Raw genomic sequence first — 19,507 nt, 5'->3', positions numbered from 1 at the left:
TTGTGGTACTTCTACTTTTACTAAAGTAAATATATCTCTGGGTATTTGTACTTTTACTTAAGTACCGAGATTCAGTGCTTCCTCCACCACTGCCTTTGGGTGAACTAACCCTTTAAAGCGCTTAAACCCTGATAAGTTATATATTTTGTTTGTCATTCTAGAATAATCCTCCTGATCTGGCGATTTGCTGCTTTATCCTGGAGCAGTCCTTATCTGTGCGGGCCCTTCAGGAAATGCTGTCCAACACAAATGAGCTTAATGAGGTTTGTTCAGAGCACATCAGGGGGAGATTCACTCTAAAGGAAAGTCCACCCAAAAAATGTTAAAACTAAATTGGCACAGCATGACAGTGAGTAAATGTTTTTGGGTGAACTATCCCTTTAATATCAAGTCAACTCAAACTCAATTACTCGTCATGAACGCATGACCGTCTCTTGTCCTCCTCACCTTGTTTTCTCTCTTTCCTACTGTAGGCAGTCGATTTGGACAAATGGGTAGGTTTCCATTTTTGCCTGTTCCTTAAATTTTGCTTATTCTTATTAGTGTGTTTCAACCTCAGATTATAGCCGCGTTGAAACTATCTCTGACAAACCGGAAGTCATTCATCGCACGGAAACGGTGGAAAGGCGGGTTATAACTGAGTCTATCCTGATGCTAAACACTGTACCAGCACATGTTCTGTCCTCTCATAGTCTTAACCCAATTCTGTGTTGATCTTTCAGTTATTACTGTGATAAAAACCATATCTATATACACCGATCAGGCATAACATTATGACCGGTGAATAACACTGATGATCTCTGTTAGTGGGTGGGATATATTAGGCAGCAAGTGAACATTTTGTCCTCAGAGTTGATGTGTTAGAAGCAGGAAAAATGGGCAAGCGTAAGGATTTGAGCGAGTTTGGGCCAGATTGTGACGGTTAGACGACTGGGTCAGAGCATCTCCAAAACTGCAGCTCTTGTGGGGTGTTCCCGGTCTGCAGTGGTCAGTCTCTATCAATCGGGCATCTGTGGGATGTGCTGAACAAACAAGTGCGATCCATCGATCCACCTCACAACTTACAGGACTTAAATGATCTGCTGCTAACATCTTGGTGCCAGATACCACAGCACACCTTCTAGTGGAGTCCATGCCCCGACGGGTCAGCTAAAGGGGGACCAACACAATATTAGGAAGGTGGTCGTAATGTTATGCCTGATCAGTGTAGATACCCATGCATGTTTTTCCACCTTCTTTCTAGTCTTCCCAAGGAGGCGGCCACCGCACGTTGTTATACGGCCATGCCATCCTGCTCAGACACACTCACTCCAGCATGGTGGGTCAAATTTCAATATACACACATACATGATTAAATGTACTAAAGCGTAGAATAATTTATTCCCTCTGTTTTTATTGATGGCCATCTCTTTGTGTGATGCAGTACCTCAGCTGTCTGACGACATCAAGGTCACTCACAGACAAGCTGGCCTTTGATGTGGGCTTGCAGGAGGACTCAACAGGTCTCTGATTATCTGAGTATACTGAGTGCTTATATACAAAAGGGAAATCTGAGTTAAAGTAAATCTCCCTCCAGGTGAGGCATGTTGGTGGACCATCCACCCCGCGTCCAAGCAGAGGTCAGAGGGTGAGAAGGTCAGGGTGGGCGATGATCTCATCCTGGTCAGCGTGTCCTCTGAGAGATATTTGGTAAGGCCCGTCTCTATACACCGTCTCTTTTAGATGGAGCCTTATGGTGCGTTCACACCGGACGTGATTCGCGCGAGTGATTTACATGTTAAGTCAATGCAGAGACGCGAAATGGCATTCTGCGGCGCGATTCGCGCGAATGAGGCGGCGAGATTTGCGCGATTGAGCGTTTTGAACGCGCGATTCGCGCGAATCGCTCAAGTTGAAAAATCTGAACTTTGGCGGATATTTCGCGCCGCGTTAACCAATCAGGAGCTTGCTCTAGTAGTGACAACAATGAGGAGAAAATCTGTATATTAATATCTGGTTCAGACAATATGATTATCACTGTGATAACATTAAATGACATGAAACACAACCCAGTCTCTTTTTGTTAAATGCAAGTTTATGTATGATCAATAATACAAAAGTATAAGTAATGTATAACAAGCTATACATGAAATAAAGCAAACAATTCAGTCAAACATTCAAAGTCAGTGCTAGTCGGCTAACGTTACAACTGCAACGTACAGTTATAGCCTAAAAATATAAAGTAATGAAACTTCTCTTTGCCCTCAGCCTAAACGATTTGCCAGGGAACAAATTATAGATCCATGAGACCAAAGATCGGCCGTTACAAGACGAATTATAGCTGGAGACGCCACAGAGACATCAGAGCCAGCGGCAGAAGGACTGGCTGAGGAAAGACTGATCTCACCGGGTTAATGAGCTGAGCTGATCCACTGGAGCTCACAACTCCGAAAACACCAGATAAAATGTTCAAATAGGCACTCTTTATATAAATAAACCACAGATTTGAGCTTTAAACAACTACATTATTGACTGAAAAAGTCTTAAAACTACGTTTTGTCACACATTAACAGTAGATTTTAACAAAAAAAAGACGTGTAAACACAGCCCATGTCAGCCATTTCTCAACCAGACGAGCTGCTGGTGGAAGCCCCGCCCATGAGGTGAATTCGCGTCTGTTGTGCAGTGAACATTGTGCGCGTAAACTCAAAATGTACACGCGTCCACCTTCGCGCGAATCGCGTCCGGTGTGAACGCCACATTACAATTCCACTTCCTGTCCACAGCACCTGTCCTATGCCAGCGGAGACCTCATGGTGGATGCCTCGTTCATGCAGACGCTTTGGAACATGAACCCAGTGTGTTCTGGCTGTGAGCTGGCAGAGGGTAAGCTTTCTTCAATCACACATTTTGTTTGCCATAAAGCGTGGGGCATTTCATATGCATTGGAGGGGGGGTAAAATTTTGATAAGAATTGTAATTTTAAAATGCTATTACAATCATTTAAAAAAATTACAGAATGAATTAAATGAATGTACTACACTGTAAAAAAAAAAAGGTTGCTATCTTAATTTTTAGAGTAGAATCAACTTGGATGTTTAAGTGATTTGATTACATTAAACTGACTTAAAAAAAATAGTTGAATCCTTGGATAACTTGAAATTATATTTAAAAAAAGAAAAAGTTTTGCAATATGCGAGGCTGGTCACGCGTCATCTCTGTATTCCTGGGGCAATTTCAGCAATGAAATTTACACTCTCAAGATCCATTAATGAACTAAAAACATATTTAAATCAGTCCATGTGAGTACAGTGGTGCAATATTAATATTATAAAGTGACAAGAATATTTTTCATGCGCCAAAAAAAACTAAATAACGACTTCTATAGTGATAACCGATTTCAAAACACTGCTTCATGAAGCTCCGTAGTGTATCGAATCAGTGAGTCGAATCTTGATTTGGATCAGGAAAATCTAATTTTGATAAAAATTCTAATTTAAAATGCTATTACAATTATTTAAAAAAAATTACAGAATGAATTAAATGAATGTACTACACTGTAAAAAATTTTTTAGAGTAGAATCAACTTGGATGTTTAAGTGATTTGATTACATTAAACTGACTTAAAAAAAATAGTTGAATCTTGGATAACTTGAAATTATGAAAAAAAAAAAAAAAAAAGTTGAAATTCCTTAACTTATTTTGATGAGTTAAATCAATGCAAAAACATGTTATCTAGGGATGCACCGAATCCAGATTTTTGGGGTTTGGCCGAATACCGAATCCACTGGTTAAGATTCTGCCGAAACCGAATACCGAATCCGACTCCCATCCTCAGTCCATTATCACAGTAAACACATTAATGAAGTAAACAGCGTCCACAGCAGTGTAATGATGCTCATATTGCAAAATATGCTCTGCAGTATTAAAATACAGCAGCAGAACAAACTCCTGACTGGTGGAACGCAAATGAAAGGCACTTCCCAAGGCTGGCCACGCGTCATCTCTGTATTCCTGGGGCATCAGTGCCATCTGAAGCCTTGTTTAAGGCTTTTCCTAGTGTGGTTTTGGTCAAGTTTACTAAAGGAAACATTAGGTGCGTTTACATGGAGCACTGTAATCAGTTTAAAAGTCCAATCCGAATAAAAATACTCCATATAAACACCTCAGTCGGAATAAAAATGGCCAAACCGAATGAAATTGTAATGGGTTTGAGAGGGGTGGGATAAACCTTTTCATGAACCGATCAAACGAAAAATTCCACCATGTAAACGATCTGATCCGATTACTCTGAGTGCACGTCTTTCTGTGACGTGATATACAGCGCGCGCCTCCTCAACTGAAGAGCGCGCGCCGCGCTCACACCAGGCTAATGTTGACAAGAGAGGAAAGTTAATTTTTCTGAGGTATTAAACTTTTTATTTCGTAACATGTTATGAACATGATGTTGGAATAATGACACAGACATAGCCTGGCTCCACCATCTCATCTTGACAGCGTTTGTCCTTCAACTGCGCCTGACAGAAGAATGTATTTTTCTGAGGTGATTCTTACACTTTACGACAAATAATAAATAGCTTTTATAAAACTGTACAAGTCCTGGTGGCCGTTGAGAGCTGCCATTACAACGGGGAACATTCAAGCTGCTGGAGAGGACGTGTCGACATTTCTCTGTTTCTCGTTAGTTAAAGGGTTAGTTCACCCAAAAATGAAAATTCTGTCATTAATTCCTCACCCTCATGTCGTTCGAGACCCGTCAGATCTCCGTTCATCTTCGGAACACAAATGAAGATATTTTAGTGTAAAGCTGATGCTGAGAAAGGCTTCAGATAGGCCTCCATTGGCATTCAGTACACTTATACTCCCAAGACCGATAAAAGGCACTTAAAATGTCGTTACAAAGTCCATCTCACCACAGTGACTCTACAATAATCTTACGATGCGACGACAATAGTTTTTGTGCGCAAAAAAAATCAAAATAATGCCTTTATCCAGCTTGTTCTTGTCTTCCGTGTGTGTCTCCACGACGCATGCGCGAGAATATGACGCAGATCCGGCGTTCGGACACATGACCCAGAAGAGATTTGTTTACGAGCAGAGGAAGACGCGCGTGTCTCAGCTGTTGAATTCTACATTGATCGTGCTTTAGGTCTCGGCGTAGTGCTCAAAATGGGGTTAAAGTGTGTATTTCATGGATTCCCGAGCCCCGGCGCTACGTCATATTCTCGCGCATGCGTCGTGGAGGCACACACAGAAGACAAGAACAAGCTGGATAAAGGTGTTATTTTGATTTTTTTTTGCGCACAAAAACTATTGTCGTCGCATCGTAAGATTATTGTAGAGCCACTGTGGTGAGATGGACTTTGTAACGACATTTTAAGTGCCTTTTATCGGTCTTGGGAGTGTAAATGTACTGAATGCCAATGGAGGCCTATCTGAAGCCTTTCTCAGCATCAGCTTTACACTAAAATATCTTAATTTGTGTTCCGAATATGAACGGAGGTCTGACGGGTGTCGAACGACATGAGGGTGAGGAATATATGACAGAATTTTCATTTTTGGGTGAACTAACCCTTTAAGTTAGCTGTAAAAAAAAAATTCAACAACTGCTTCAAATTGGTTAAGTAACATTACCCACAGTCTACTTTAATTACTTTTGTTAATATTTATACCTTTGTGATTATGGTATCTTTCCTTAATCATCTGAAATATACGTGTAGTACTACTAGTAATGATGCTGAGCACGTCTTGAATGCTTCATTCATGTTTCACCCTATATCCTATGTTTTTATTAATAATTTGAGTGCATTTTATTGTTAATTTTGTGTTTTTCAAAAAAATGAATTGAATTCATTTTTGATTCCGCATTCATCATTCACAGCTGTTGAAATAGCCATTGTATAGGACATAAATTAGGTTAAACTACTGCATGTCCGCCCACAGAAAAATAAATAAATACAAAAATTACCAACACAGAATTATTGATCCACGATACTAACGTTACGAATCTGAGGCGGCAGACAAACTGTGTGCGCATGTCACAAAATGATTCCTACTGAAAGTCAGCACATGTAAACACCAGATCGGTTTAGATAACGTCTCATGTAAACAGTCCACCGAATCTTTCAATCGGAATGACAAAAAAGTGCAAAAAAGTACAGACATGTTACTTTAAAAAAATAAAAAACATATAAATTGTGGATTGAGGTAGGCCTGCTATTTTTAGGGCTAAATAATAACTGTAAAATTACAATATTAATATATATGTCTTAATTTCCTTATTTTTTACAGTTAAACCAATATGCATTATGTAACCAATATCAATACGCATCGTAGACCAATTTTCAAAGTGTTGCTTAATACACTCTTTTGCTGTTTCCTTGGTTCAGGGTATCTGACCGGAGGGCATGTTCTGCGTCTTTTCCACGGGCACATGGACGAGTGTTTAACGATTCCTGCTGCTGACCAGGGCGACGACCAGAGACGGTGACATTCAAATCCATATCTAAACGCGCACAAAACAGCTGATCTACACCACAATCAATCTTTCCTTCTTTTGTGTGGTTCTTCAGGAATGCACACTATGAAGGCGGAGCCGTGTGCAGCCACGCCCGATCTCTCTGGAGGCTGGAGCCTCTTCGCATTGGGTCGGTGATATTTAAATACAGCACAGCCTTGACAAACAAAAAGGATGTTTTTCTCAGTTTGAGCCAGGGCTTAAAAACAGAAAAAAATATCAATCGGTTCACTCCGAGCAGAATCGATATTATAGCGTTTCCGTTTTTGCGTTCCTCAATAAACATTACTGTTCCGAAAACGGTTTGATTTAAAAAAATACCGGTTAATAACGTTATTTTAATTTAGCCTATACTTTAAACAAATTTGTATAAATAGACTTATTTTCACTCAATAATAATATAACGCATGGTAATTAAACTTGAATATTTATTTCATAACATTTTAAAAACCACAACAGAAATACATGCATTAATTACAAAGCATAAACTGCGGGACAAATATTGACCTGTTTTAATGGAGCGGAAAGTGGCCTCTTATGCCTAATTCTTTTCAGAAGAGTGAGAACATTCTTCGTACATAACTTTTTTTCAACATGACTTGTTTTAAAAATCGCATGAATAAAGAATAAATAAACTGGATAACCATTGCTCTTTTAATGCTGCTAATTTCAAAGCAAACACTGCGCAACACGTCTGCATCCCATAATCAAATTCAGTCAGCTAATAAAGCTTGATCATTTAATGCAATATAACACCATTTAATACGAAGCATCAGCCGTCTATATAGAAAACATTGAGCTGTCCTGTATTGGCAATCTGAAAGACTATAGGACAAATGTTTGATAGATGCTATAGCCTACTTGGATAGGCTTAAACGGAATCCACAAACTAGCCTAAATCAGACTATTTGAGCTTAAAGTCCGTACTGCTTATTTAAACATTCAAAAAGATTGTCCTCCAATACCTGAGCTTTCATTGATGACCTCAGTGGGGAAAGAAATGTACTTGAGGCGTGTAAATGCGCTCATACTGACTTGCGTTACCGGTAGATTCATAGATGACATTTCACTCACGCTTGATCCGTCAACGCCACATGCTGTAACTCTATTCATTATTGGTCACTGCCAAATTAAAATATTAAAGAGAACGATAAAATACCTTTATTAACCGGTTAATGGTCATTTCAAATTAACGTTTCTGTTCAGAACGATTCAAATTGATTTTGATTTCGTTTTTGTTCCTCTTAAAATTTCGTTCGTTTCCGGTTTTCGTTCCTTGAACCGGTTCGAAGCCCTGGTTTGAGCTGATGTTCATTGTCTCTTTTTACGCAGGTGGAGTGGAAGCCACATGAAGTGGGGTCAGTCCTTCAGGGCGCGTCACATCACCACAGGCCGGTATCTGTGCCTGGATGAAGAGAAAGGACTTCTGCTTGTGGACTCGGAAAAGGCCAATACGAAGAACTCTGCTTTCTGCTTTCGTGCGTCTAAGGTCTGTATACTGCTCTCAGCTTTATTACCCTCTCTCTGACTCCTTTTCCACCAGAATGAACCGGGTGCTAGTTCAGAGCTAGTGCCGGTTCGGAGTTGGTTCGACTGACGATCCTTCTAATGCTGCCTTCACGTGCTATCGGAAATTTCCTAATTCCCACTTTAGAAGTCGTGATTACGAGCTTGTTGCATTCAAGTGCTTTGTTGTCGGAGTGAACAGGAATCATGGTTATTCTTGCTTATTTATTGGGAAAATCTGATTAAAACCAACATCATATGTAGTGTCCCATGCACCGACAACCATATAAACATTCCAGATAGTCCGCTTTCTGCTGATTCTGTAATTTCAGTCAAATGCAGGCTATTTTTGCTGTGTACCAAACATACAACACGCTTCATATGATTACTCTTACATGTAAATATGTACTACATTACTGTCAAGACAAGACGACCTAAAAAAAACCAATAAAACCACACCTGTCTAGTTCTCCCCGCCACCATGTTTAAAGCTTATGTCACGCCCATCTCGGGAATTGGGGTATCAAAATTATTTCCGAACTTCCCAGTGGTAAACACGACATCAGAGGGCGATCATGTGCAATTTTTACAGAGGAAACTCGTATTTACGATAATTCCGATAGCACGTGAAGGCAGCATAAGAACCGGTTTGCCTTTCCACGGGCTAGAGAGCCGCCACAGAGCCAGTCTTACATCACTGTATACGTCTCATACACACACACACACACACACACACGGCTTGTTCGAGATGCATAAGTGCTGTGCAGACCGATCGCGTATGATATCAAAGGACCGCAAGAGCGATTCAAAAGCATAAGGAGTCGTCAGAAGATGGTATTGGTCTTGTTGGTCACGCTTACCCCAGCCCCTGACGCAAGCGGTTCTTACTTCTAGACAAGCAATGTTTTGGTGCTACTTAAGAACCACTTCTCCTGGTTCAGAGCTAGTGCTTTGGGTGTGTAAAGACAAAGAACCGATTTGAAACTAGGCTTTGGCTCCGAACCAGCACTGCCTCTGTGGAGAAGGGGCATCTGTGAGGTTGCTCTTTTAAAAATCAAAACTTCTTATGTCATTTGACCGAGTAGGAGAAGACCGAGGTGGCTCAGAAACGTGACGTGGAGGGAATGGGCATCCCGGAGATCAAGTATGGAGAGTCCATGTGCTTTGTGCAGCATGTCTCCACCAGCCTGTGGCTCACGTACGCCTCGGTGGACGCCAAGTCTGCTCGTCTGGGGCCGCTGAAGAGAAAGGTGAGATTTAACCTCATGCACACCAACGCTCAAAAGTTTCCGGTCTGTTTTTGTTGGTTTGTTTGAATTAAGCCAAGTACGTGCATCAGCAAAACTTCACTGCAGACGAATCAGCATGTTCAAAACTTCTGCAACATCATCAGTAGATATCAAACGATCTGTAACGATGCAACACTATCACATATAAACACATGTTTTACTCACATCAGTGTGTTGCAGCGTTCCTGTCCGATCCAGAAGCACAGCGTTGTGTTTTAAAGGGTTAGTTCACCCAAAAAGGAAAATTCTGTCATTAATTCCTCACCCTCATGTCGTTCGACACCCGGAAGACCTCTGTTCATCTTCAGACACAAATGAAGATATTTTAGTGTAAAGCTGATGCTGAGAAAGGCTTCAGATAGGCCTCCATTGGCATTCAGTACATTTACACTCACAAGACCCATAAAAGGCACTTAAAACGTCATTACAAAGTCCATCTCACCACAGTGGCTCTACAATAATTTTACGATGCAACGACAATAGTTTTTGTGCGCAAAAAAAAAATCAAAATAACACCTTTATCCAACTTGTTCTTGTCTTCCGTGTGTGCGTCCACGACGCATGCGCGAGAATATAACGCAGATCCGGCGTTCGGGAATCCATGAAATGCACACTTTAGCCCCATTTTGAGAACTACGCCGAGACCTAAAGCACGATCAATGTAGAATTCAACAGCTGAGATACGCGCGTCTTCCTCTGCTTGTAAACAAATCTCTTCTGGGTCATGTGTCCGAACGCCGGATCTGCTCATATTCTCGCGCATGCGTCGTGGAGGCACACAAGGAAGACAAGAACAAGTTGGATAAAGGCGTTATTTAGATTTTTTTTTGCGCACAAAAACTATTGTCGTCGCATCGTAAAATTATTGTAGAGCCACTGTGGTGAGATGGACTTTGTAATGATGTTTTAAGTGCCTTTTATGGGTCTTGTGAGTGTAAATGTACTGAATGCCAATGGAGGCCTATCTGAAGCCTTTCTCAGCATCAGCTTTACACTAAAATATCTTCATTTGTGTCTGAAGATGAACGGAGGTCTGACGGGTGTCGAACGACATGAGGGTGAGTAATTAATGACAGAATTTTCATTTTTGGGTGAACTAACCCTTTAATCTCAATATGTCTGCAAATCCAGTCTCCACCTGTGTCTTGTTTACAAATGAATCCGCGGTTAAATGAAGCGAACAGACGCAATGTCTTACGCACGTGAGCTTGATCTTCATTAAAAATAAAAAACGTTCAACCACACATTCCTAATATTAAAAATCTGAAGGAAGCCAGGCACAGCGCAAAATCTTACTCTCTGCGGCATGTTTATTGCTCAGTAGTGCGATCATTTTAGTCGTGGGCGGGGCTACAGAATCAGGCGTACATATTTATCTGTTGAGGCGGTGTTTCACCACATGCTGACGTCAAGGTGTGGCATATAGACCCTTTTCACAGACTGTGATGACACGTTTTAACGCTCATCAATATCGTAAATCCTGCAATGTTTTTTGTATTTTCATTTAAAACAAAATATATGTACATTTATAACACTAATACTTTGTATTTTATTACTTGTGCATCAAATTACAATAAAAAAGTTTCCGCTGCTGTGAGGGTGTTTAGTAATAGCGTCTATGGGAGTGATGGTAAAAATGAACATATTTCTCTCTTTTCACTGCCGTTATCAATCTCACTCTATTTTTCCCCTCTTTTTGAAAGTTGTGAAATCACTACTGTGGCGTTTTTCTTTTGCTATGTGAGCAAATGGGCGCACACAAAAAAATATTTAATGTATTCTCTCATTCACAGCTATAATATTTAACCCAACTATGACGACTTCCGCTCTGAGAAACCCGGAAATGTGAAAAGGGTCTATTCTGAGATCTCTCGTTTGCTGGGTCTGGTGTCAATAAAAGCTTTTCTTTGACTAACAAGGAAGTTTTCAGCTCTGAAACATGCAGGATATTCTTATATCATTATGAACTTTTATCTGTCAAAGGCTGAATGAAAAGTTGATTTCTCAATTCATCACCCCTTTAATGGGTTAAACTGGAAAAATTAAATCATATGTGTTAATGTGCTAATTTTGACAGCACTATACTATTTTTTTAACTGTAGTGTAAATTCTCAGATCTAAAACTTCATAAATTCAGAGATTTGATCCATTCTAATTCCCGGATAATAGAAAACGGGCAAAGAGGCGGGACGTGGGCGGAGCTAAGGTGATGACTAACAGACAGCAGACAAACGGCAATCCACCTGTCACTCAAAGTGGCCACGCCCTTAATTATGCAGAACTTTAAGGCTTTATATAATGTAAATGAATGAGTTATAAAAACATTCCCCCCTCACAGTCGTCATGAAGGGCAACATTAGCCGTACAGACCAAAAGCACAGTTTGTCCCAGACTGTAAACATGTGTTCTTCTGCTGTAAAGTTGGCCATTTTAACATGAGCTCAATGAGATTCTGCTCCTCTAGTGGCCAGTCCATGAACTGCAGTTTAAGTCACTTCAGTATCGGCTTCAGGAGAAACTGTGGTAGGAGCCGCTTAATTCTAATATGTGTGTTTCTTGTCCTCAGGCTATTCTGCATCAGGAGGGTCACATGGACGATGCCCTGACTGTGGCTCGCTCTCAGACGGCAGAATCCCAGGCTGCTCGGATGATCTACAGCACGGCGGGACTCTTCACTCAGTTCATTAAGTACGTCCGCATACAGCTGTAGATCTAATATCAACAGGCTTCCTACGGGGTTTGGAAAAGTATGGAATTTGATTTGAGTAATTTCCAGGTCTGGAAAAGTATGGAAAAAATAAATTCCAGACTATTGTCCCTATTTCATTTTCTAAATATAAAATTAAGAATTTCTAAATGTATATAGTAAATATATAAAAATCGTTTTTTTCAATGAATGAAAAACTTGTAGCCGAGCTATGGCAGTAAAGGTCAGACCTGTGTTCAACAGTGGTTAACACAACACTTTGTAGTTTGAGAAAGCAAGTTGGGTTTGAGGATAAAACAGAGTCGATAGTGGAGTCCTTAAAGGAATAGTACACCCACAATGAAAATTTGTCATTTATTCACCCCCATGTCTTTCAAAACCATAAGACTTTATTATATTAACATTTTTAATATTTTAAATCTGAGAGATTTCAGTCCCTTTATTAAAGGACTAGTTCACCCCAAAATGAAAATGTCCTAATCATTTACTCACCTCAATGCCATCCAAGATATCCATGATTTACTTTCTTCAGTGAAAGATAAATTAAGTTTTTGAGTTGGTTGCCATTTTGGATGGCATTGGGGTGAGTAAATGATTAGGACATTTTCATTTTGAGGTGAACTAATCCTTTAAATATCTTCATGTGTCCAAGATTTCCAAGATTAACAAAAGTCTTATTAGTTTAGAATGACATGAGGGTAAGTAAATTATGATAGAAATTAAATTTTTGGGTAAATTAATAACCCTTTAAACAAATTGTGACTGATTTAGCATTTTGATCGTTAAGGTCACAAAAGGCACAATTTTAATATAGGATTTATAAATATTAGATAGCCTACATAGAGGTTTTGACTCAGAGTGTAACAGACTTGTCGTGCCGATGGCATTGTGGGTAGGGATGGGCATTTCAAGCAAAAATGATATTCGAAGATCGCTGGGAATTATTCGATTTTTATTCGAAAATCGCAACTCCTCCCCCGCATGCACGCATGTACGCATGTATAAGCTACACACATAAACAGAGAGAGAGAGGGAGAGAGACCATTCACACTCTCAATCTGTATGATAACAAACTGTTTAATTCATTAGGGAATAGGCTATATCAACTCAAGCCATATTATTGTAACATGCTGAAACATATGACTGTAATGTGACATCGCCCCAAGTTACCTGATAAATGCCACAAGTCTACAGCGTGCGCGTGAGACTTTATTCTTCTGTTGTCTCAGGGCGTTTTTACTCTGGCATTTTAGTTCGGAATGGGGCACGGTTAGCATGAAAAATTGCTAATGTGAAAGCTTACCTACAGAGCTTGGTGTGCACTGAGGTACCGAACCCGAGAACACACAACCGGAGTTCGGTTGCTCTCGGAGCTGAGCCGTGATTCACGTGAATGTGCAAACAACACTCGGGTACGTGCGCACTTGTTGTGGAAGAAAGTAACCAGCGCATGCATTTTAGCCGATTACAATGTCATTAGTTCAATAACATACACGTAAGAGATGATAGTGTTGATGATTTAGCTGAGATACGATCGCGAGAGCGAGCCTGCAGTGTATTAGCGCATAGAGTGCAATCAGGGCAGCAAATGAATGGCAATTCACCGTCTCCTCAAAAGAGTCTGTTTGCAAGCAACAAAGCCGCCTTCAAGCGACACACATACGGTAAACCCAAGTGTCGTTTACTTAGCTGCACATAATAGCACCAAATTAATTGAAAAAAGCCCAATATATTGACCCGCGCTCTGTTTTCTATCACGCCCGTGCACGTTTGTGATGACGTAAGATGAACGCAAACGCACCAGGGTTCAAGTTGAGTGTGAAACCAGACCAACACTGCGGAGGCGGAGGGAAGAATCAGACTCGGACCGCAGCAAACGTGTCCAGTATAAAACACCCTGAGAGCTGACTGGCAGCTTTAGGAGCGTTACTGGCAGCTTTTAGGAGCGTTACTGGCAGCGCCTCTGGTTACATGAACGCGTCAGCACCACATCAGCACCGACAACATGGGGATTTTTTTTGGACGATAATCGCACATACTATTCGATATTCTATAATTTAATAACTAATCGAATATTCGAAAATCGCGACCCATCCCTAATTGTGGGTAAGTGGTTCGCCATGTAGTGCTGTAGTGCTTCGGGAGACCTGAGTTCGAGTCCTGCCTCATGGACTTTTCCCAATCCCGCCCCCCTCTCTCTCCCACCTTACTTCCTGTCTAGCTACTTTCCTATCCTAATAAAAGGCAAAAACGCCAATACTAAATCTTTAGAATGTAACACTTGTTAGCAGTTGAATTTGAAAACATTTTAAGTTAAATATGGTCGGAAAAATCTGTAGGAAGTCTGGAAATTCGAGTCTGGAAAAGTATGGAATTTTGAAATGAAAATTGCGTAGGAACCCTGTATCAAGTGTGCCTCACAAGTCCTGAAAAGTGAAGCCAAAGTGTCTCGATCGCCCCCTGGGGGCTGAATGCAGTATAGCTCATAAACCCCGCCCCCTCCATGTAATCGAATGGGACGCGAGACAAACTAAACACTCAAATTACACTTCAAATAAATGTTTTCCAAAGATGGTTTCTGTCATTTTAGGCAGTTTTTAAATCACACTGATGTTAGTTCAAGTGTTTGTTTTTTTAAAATAATTTTGGTTTTAGTTATTTGATGCTATAAAAACGAGGATCTTCTCTGAGCGAAGTAGTCACTGAGACTTTTTCTGGGATTTTCGGGAGGAGATTGGAGCTTTAGCTTTAATTTTTTACACTTTTATAACTTTTTATTTCACACAACATAATGAGTTGTTCTGCAGTAAACGTGTCTGGGTTTTGATATCGCATCTCTACTTCCTGTTCACTACTGCACTTACTCTGACCTAAATCAGATGTCAGCGCCATATTCTGACATTCAGTACGTTTACATGGACAACAATACTCCGATATTAATCTGATTAAGACCATACTCTGATTAAGAAACTACCATGGAAACAGCGATTTCTAATTACCTTAATCCGGTTAAAGCCATACTCGAATTAAACAAAAATCGAATTAAGACATGTGGAGTATGCCTATTTTAGTCTCATTATCTAAGTGCATTGTAGACATCTACACACCTTAATCTAACTATTGACATCGTGTAGGAGTTTTCAGCGCATTTTGTGACAGGACACACACACACACACACACACACACACACAAGGCAAGTGCAGAGGGGAGGGCTTTGGGGGCTTGTATCAAAAGTATATAAAGTGCCCCTCTAAACAATCATCAATAATATTGTGACAAATAAAACAGAATTTGAATTATAATTAATATAACCGCGCGTACAAAACCGTAACAATGCGCTCAAATTCCCGTTTATTTTTTACGTATCTTTTAGCCTCAAATGTATGGAGTCAAAATAGGGCCACATATATCTGCAAAATAACACAATGTTTTGCAAACAAAAAATATGTTTTGCAAAAAAAAAAAAAAAAAATTGCAAAAAAAAATAGAATATTGAGAAAAAAATGCTTTTTTGCAAGTAAAAAAATAGTAATTGCAAAAGAAAAGTTACCACTGAGAGAAAAAATAAAGTTTAGCAAAGTAAAACTTGCAGCATTGACTTTGCAACACCTTTGCGCCGCTCCTTTAAATCCGCGTTTCCGTCATCCGTGCCTCTGCGGCGCAAGCTTTCCTTTGCGCTTCATTTTTCTTTGCGCCTCGCTTTGCGTCCCTGATTTGACGTGGGGGAGGGGTCAAGAGGTTGGGGTGTGTACATGGGTGTGTACAAGGGACGAAGGCGCGTCCTTCTCGTTACGTCATCAGCGCGAGCCCCAGACCGTATGGATCTCGAGACCTCTGTGTGTCATTCTGCTGCATATCATCTAGCTGTCTTTGAACACAAGAATATATTGGGCATGATTAATTGCATACATTTTTTTAATCATGTGTTTTTTTTTAATTAATGAGTTAAATTGACAGCTCTACTTGTAACACTTTACCCCAACACTGATGATGTGTCAGACAGATTCAAGAAATGATTCCTGATGTAGTTTGGTTAGTTAACATAGCTGATGGGTATTTATAACCCTTACACCAGAATGCTAGACATCGATGGATCATCCTCTGCATAGAAAGTGAATGAGATTGGGCAAATTAATTGAGACAGCGAGAGATCAGCACAGTTGCTCAGCCTCAAGGGCGAGTGGCCAAATTTAAGTCAGATTGTATTGATTGACGTAACGAGAAGGACGCGCCTTCGTCCCATGTACACACCCCAACCTCTTGACCCCTCCCCCACGTCAAATCAGGGACGCAAAGCGAGGCGCAAAGAAAAATGAAGCGCAAAGGAAAGCTTGCGCCGCAGAGGCACGGATGACGGAAACGCGGATTTAAAGGAGCGGCGCAAAGGTGTTGCAAAGTCAATGCTGCAAGTTTTACTTTGCTAAACTTTATTTTTTCTCTCAGTGGTAACTTTTTTCTTTTGCAATTATTATTTTTTTACTTGCAAAAAAGCATTTTTTTCTCAATATTCTATTTTTTTTTTTGCAAAATAATTTTTTTTTTTTGCAAAACTTTTTTTTTTGCAAACATATTTTTTGTTTGCAAAACATTGTGTTATTTTGCAGATATATGTGGCCCTATTTTGACTCCATACAAATGTCGTTGCCATGACGTGTTGCTATGGGGCGTGTCTTGCTTGACTGCTCACTCGGACACGGCCTCCTCTATATTTTTTTTCTTTGTGCTGTAATAATTCTGCTCATTGTAAAAGTAAAATATAGTGATGCACCGATCATGATTTTACATGGCCGATTCCGATACCGATTTTTTTCAAGAAAACTGGCCGATTCCGATACCGATTTCCGATTATTATTTTAATTAATTTTTTTAACACAATAAAAGGATGAAAGTATACATGAACAAGATGTTTATTTGGTATTTAACAGGCTAAATTGGCTTTTGGCTAATGAAAACAAATCCACAATCTGAAATTAACGAGAAATTGAATTGGAAATGAAAAGGCTGAAAGATGAAATTAAAGGCAATAACTGCATATTCTGCAATCCAAACAAAGATGTTGCTTAAATCAGCATTTGTTTTTAAATTCAGTGTAAAGAAAAAAAGTCTTTACCAGTGAAATTAAATAAAACCAAAGTATGTAATTGTTCCAAAATGTTAAATCAAATAATGTAGCGACAAAGGACCATCTTGTCCCTTAGGCTAGAGGTGTTGTAGGGTTATCTGACGCGTGGGATCCAAAACATGACGCTTCCAGTCCAGTACTGCAATTATCACCTTTATTGTCACAGTTACGATGCTCAAACACATAGTACTCCTCATACCCACTCCTGACACGGTCAAAAATTGTTTGCTTCCCTCATTACACCTGACCTCACTTCCTCTCTGGCTACCTATATCCATTAAACCCACACTCCACCCGGTGTCTAACAGTGGAACTACAACAGACATATAAATAAAGCATAATGGCTCTTACACTCCGGCCCCTAATTGTACATGACAGGTAGACATTACAATTCAATAAAATATTAATACAAAGAGCCATAAGTCCAAAGCAACACTGTATTCAAACAATCTTCTGTTGGTTAGAGTTCATAGTATTTGCAATCAGTCCTTTTCCATGCCGTCATACAATAGACAAAGCTTTGTCACAGGTCTCTCAAGTATATTGGTTTTAGTTTGTACACGCACAGAACGTACAAGTCCATTCTTATCAGGAAAAACTTCCAAAACTCGTCCCATCAACCAGGATCCACGTGGGGCTGAAGAGTCCACAATGACAACAATGTCCCCTGGAACAAAGCTCCTCCTTTCCCTGTTCCATTTCTGTCGTTCTTGAAGCAAAGGCAAATATTCATTTGTCCATCTTCTCCAGAATAAGTCGCACATATATTGGACTTGTTTCCATCTCCTCTTGCTGTATAACTCTGATTGGTCAAACAGTCCAGGTGGTAGAACTGGTTTGCCTTTCATTTGAAGAAGGTGATTTGGAGTAAGTGGCTCTAGGTCATTAGGATCATCTGACAGCTTTGTTATTGGGCGATCATTTAGAATAGCCTCAACTTCACATAGCACAGTATGAAATCCTTCATCCTCCAAAGTTTGCTGATGTAAGATGGAATTCAGAATTTTCTTGACCATTCTAATCACACGCTCCCACACTCCTCCATAATGCGAGCCTCCTGGAGGATTGAAACTCCACTGGACACCTTTCTGTAGCATTGCCCTTTGAATCTTGCTTTTATTCCATGAACTGAGTGCTTCTCTTAACTCTCTTTCTGCTCCAATAAAGTTGGTACCGTTGTCTGATCTTATATGAACAACTTGTCCTCGTCTGCAAATAAATCTGCGTAGAGAGTTAATGCATGCATCAGTGTCCAAGGAATGGGCAACTTCCAGATGAACTGCTCTACTTGCCATGCAAGTAAAGATAACTCCATAGCGTTTCACAATGGAGCGTCCTCTTTTGACCTCTATAGGACCAAAATAATCGACTCCTACATTTGTAAATGGAGGAAGATCGGGCTTAAGTCTCTCTTTCGGCAAGTCTGCCATCTTTTGTTCACCCACCTTAACTCCAAGACGTCTACAATGGCCACAACTTGATATAATCTTCCGGGCGGCAGCATTACCTTTAATGATCCAATATCTTTTTCTCAGCTTGGAAAGCATATGATTTCTTCCACTGTGACCTAACTGTTGATGAATATGCCGCAAGATGAGTGTGGCAATGTGCTGATCCTTAGAAAGAATGATAGGATGCTTCCTTTCCTCAGGCATTGCAGCATTCCTCAGTCGTCCTCCAACCCTTAAAAGACCATCTTGAAAGACAGGATCCAACTTATACAACTTGCTGTCTCGCTTTACCTTTAAAACAGATGATAGAGCAGCAATTTCCTTTCCAAACTGTTGCTGTTGACTAAATGCAACAATAGCCGTTTCAGCTTCAGTCAGGTCCTCCAAAGTTAAGTTCGGTGTAGCTGTTGAGAATGTTAGCCTTTGAAGCTCCTTCTCCATCTTCTTGGATGATGGTAATACACACTTTGGATCCAAAGAGGCTTTGATTTCTTTCCGCTTTTGACTACGTAGCCTCAGCATTCTTTTTAACTTCAAAAACCAGGCAACAGCAACTTTCAACTTTGTCCAATCTGAGAAGTGTGTAATCAGCCTATGAGTGGCATTTGTTGCACTTGACACATCATTCACAACAGTGGTGTTTACACTCACATTCCTCTTTACCTCAGGATCATCGACTTTAAGAGTAGAATCAACTATTTGTGCTGGCCATTCTTCCTGTGGTTTCCACAAAAAATGTGGTCCGCTGATCCATTCTTCACTCGATAACAGCAAATCTGCTTTCATTCCTCTTGAACAACAGTCTGCAGGATTTTGAGCTGTAGGTATGTATCTCCACTGTAATGGTGTTGTAATTTCTCTTATTGCAGAGATCCTGTTGGCCACAAAGGTCAGAAAGCGTTTGTCCTCATTTCTGATATATTTTAACACAGATGT

General features: G+C 40.2%; 1 protein-coding gene across 1 annotated transcript in view; it reads left to right on the top strand.

The window, feature by feature from the left end:
• Nucleotides 1–19,507, top strand: part of ryr1a (ryanodine receptor 1a (skeletal)) — a 262,797-nt gene that overhangs the window by 16,554 nt on the left and 226,736 nt on the right. Inside the window, exons 3-13 of the mRNA XM_079804711.1 lie at nucleotides 162–263; nucleotides 474–494; nucleotides 1,244–1,318; nucleotides 1,424–1,502; nucleotides 1,577–1,689; nucleotides 2,766–2,865; nucleotides 6,369–6,465; nucleotides 6,552–6,626; nucleotides 7,829–7,985; nucleotides 9,088–9,252; nucleotides 11,858–11,979. Of these exons, the coding sequence (XP_079660837.1) occupies nucleotides 162–263; nucleotides 474–494; nucleotides 1,244–1,318; nucleotides 1,424–1,502; nucleotides 1,577–1,689; nucleotides 2,766–2,865; nucleotides 6,369–6,465; nucleotides 6,552–6,626; nucleotides 7,829–7,985; nucleotides 9,088–9,252; nucleotides 11,858–11,979 (1,106 nt within the window). The remainder of the gene's footprint in view (nucleotides 1–161; nucleotides 264–473; nucleotides 495–1,243; nucleotides 1,319–1,423; nucleotides 1,503–1,576; nucleotides 1,690–2,765; nucleotides 2,866–6,368; nucleotides 6,466–6,551; nucleotides 6,627–7,828; nucleotides 7,986–9,087; nucleotides 9,253–11,857; nucleotides 11,980–19,507) is intronic.

Source organism: Gobio gobio (assembly GCF_949357685.1).
Source record: "Gobio gobio genome assembly, chromosome: 22".
NCBI classification, from domain to species: Eukaryota; Metazoa; Chordata; class Actinopteri; order Cypriniformes; family Gobionidae; genus Gobio; species Gobio gobio.
The sequence above is the reverse complement of the archived record's forward strand: the minus strand, read 5'-3'. Positions and strand labels throughout refer to the sequence as shown.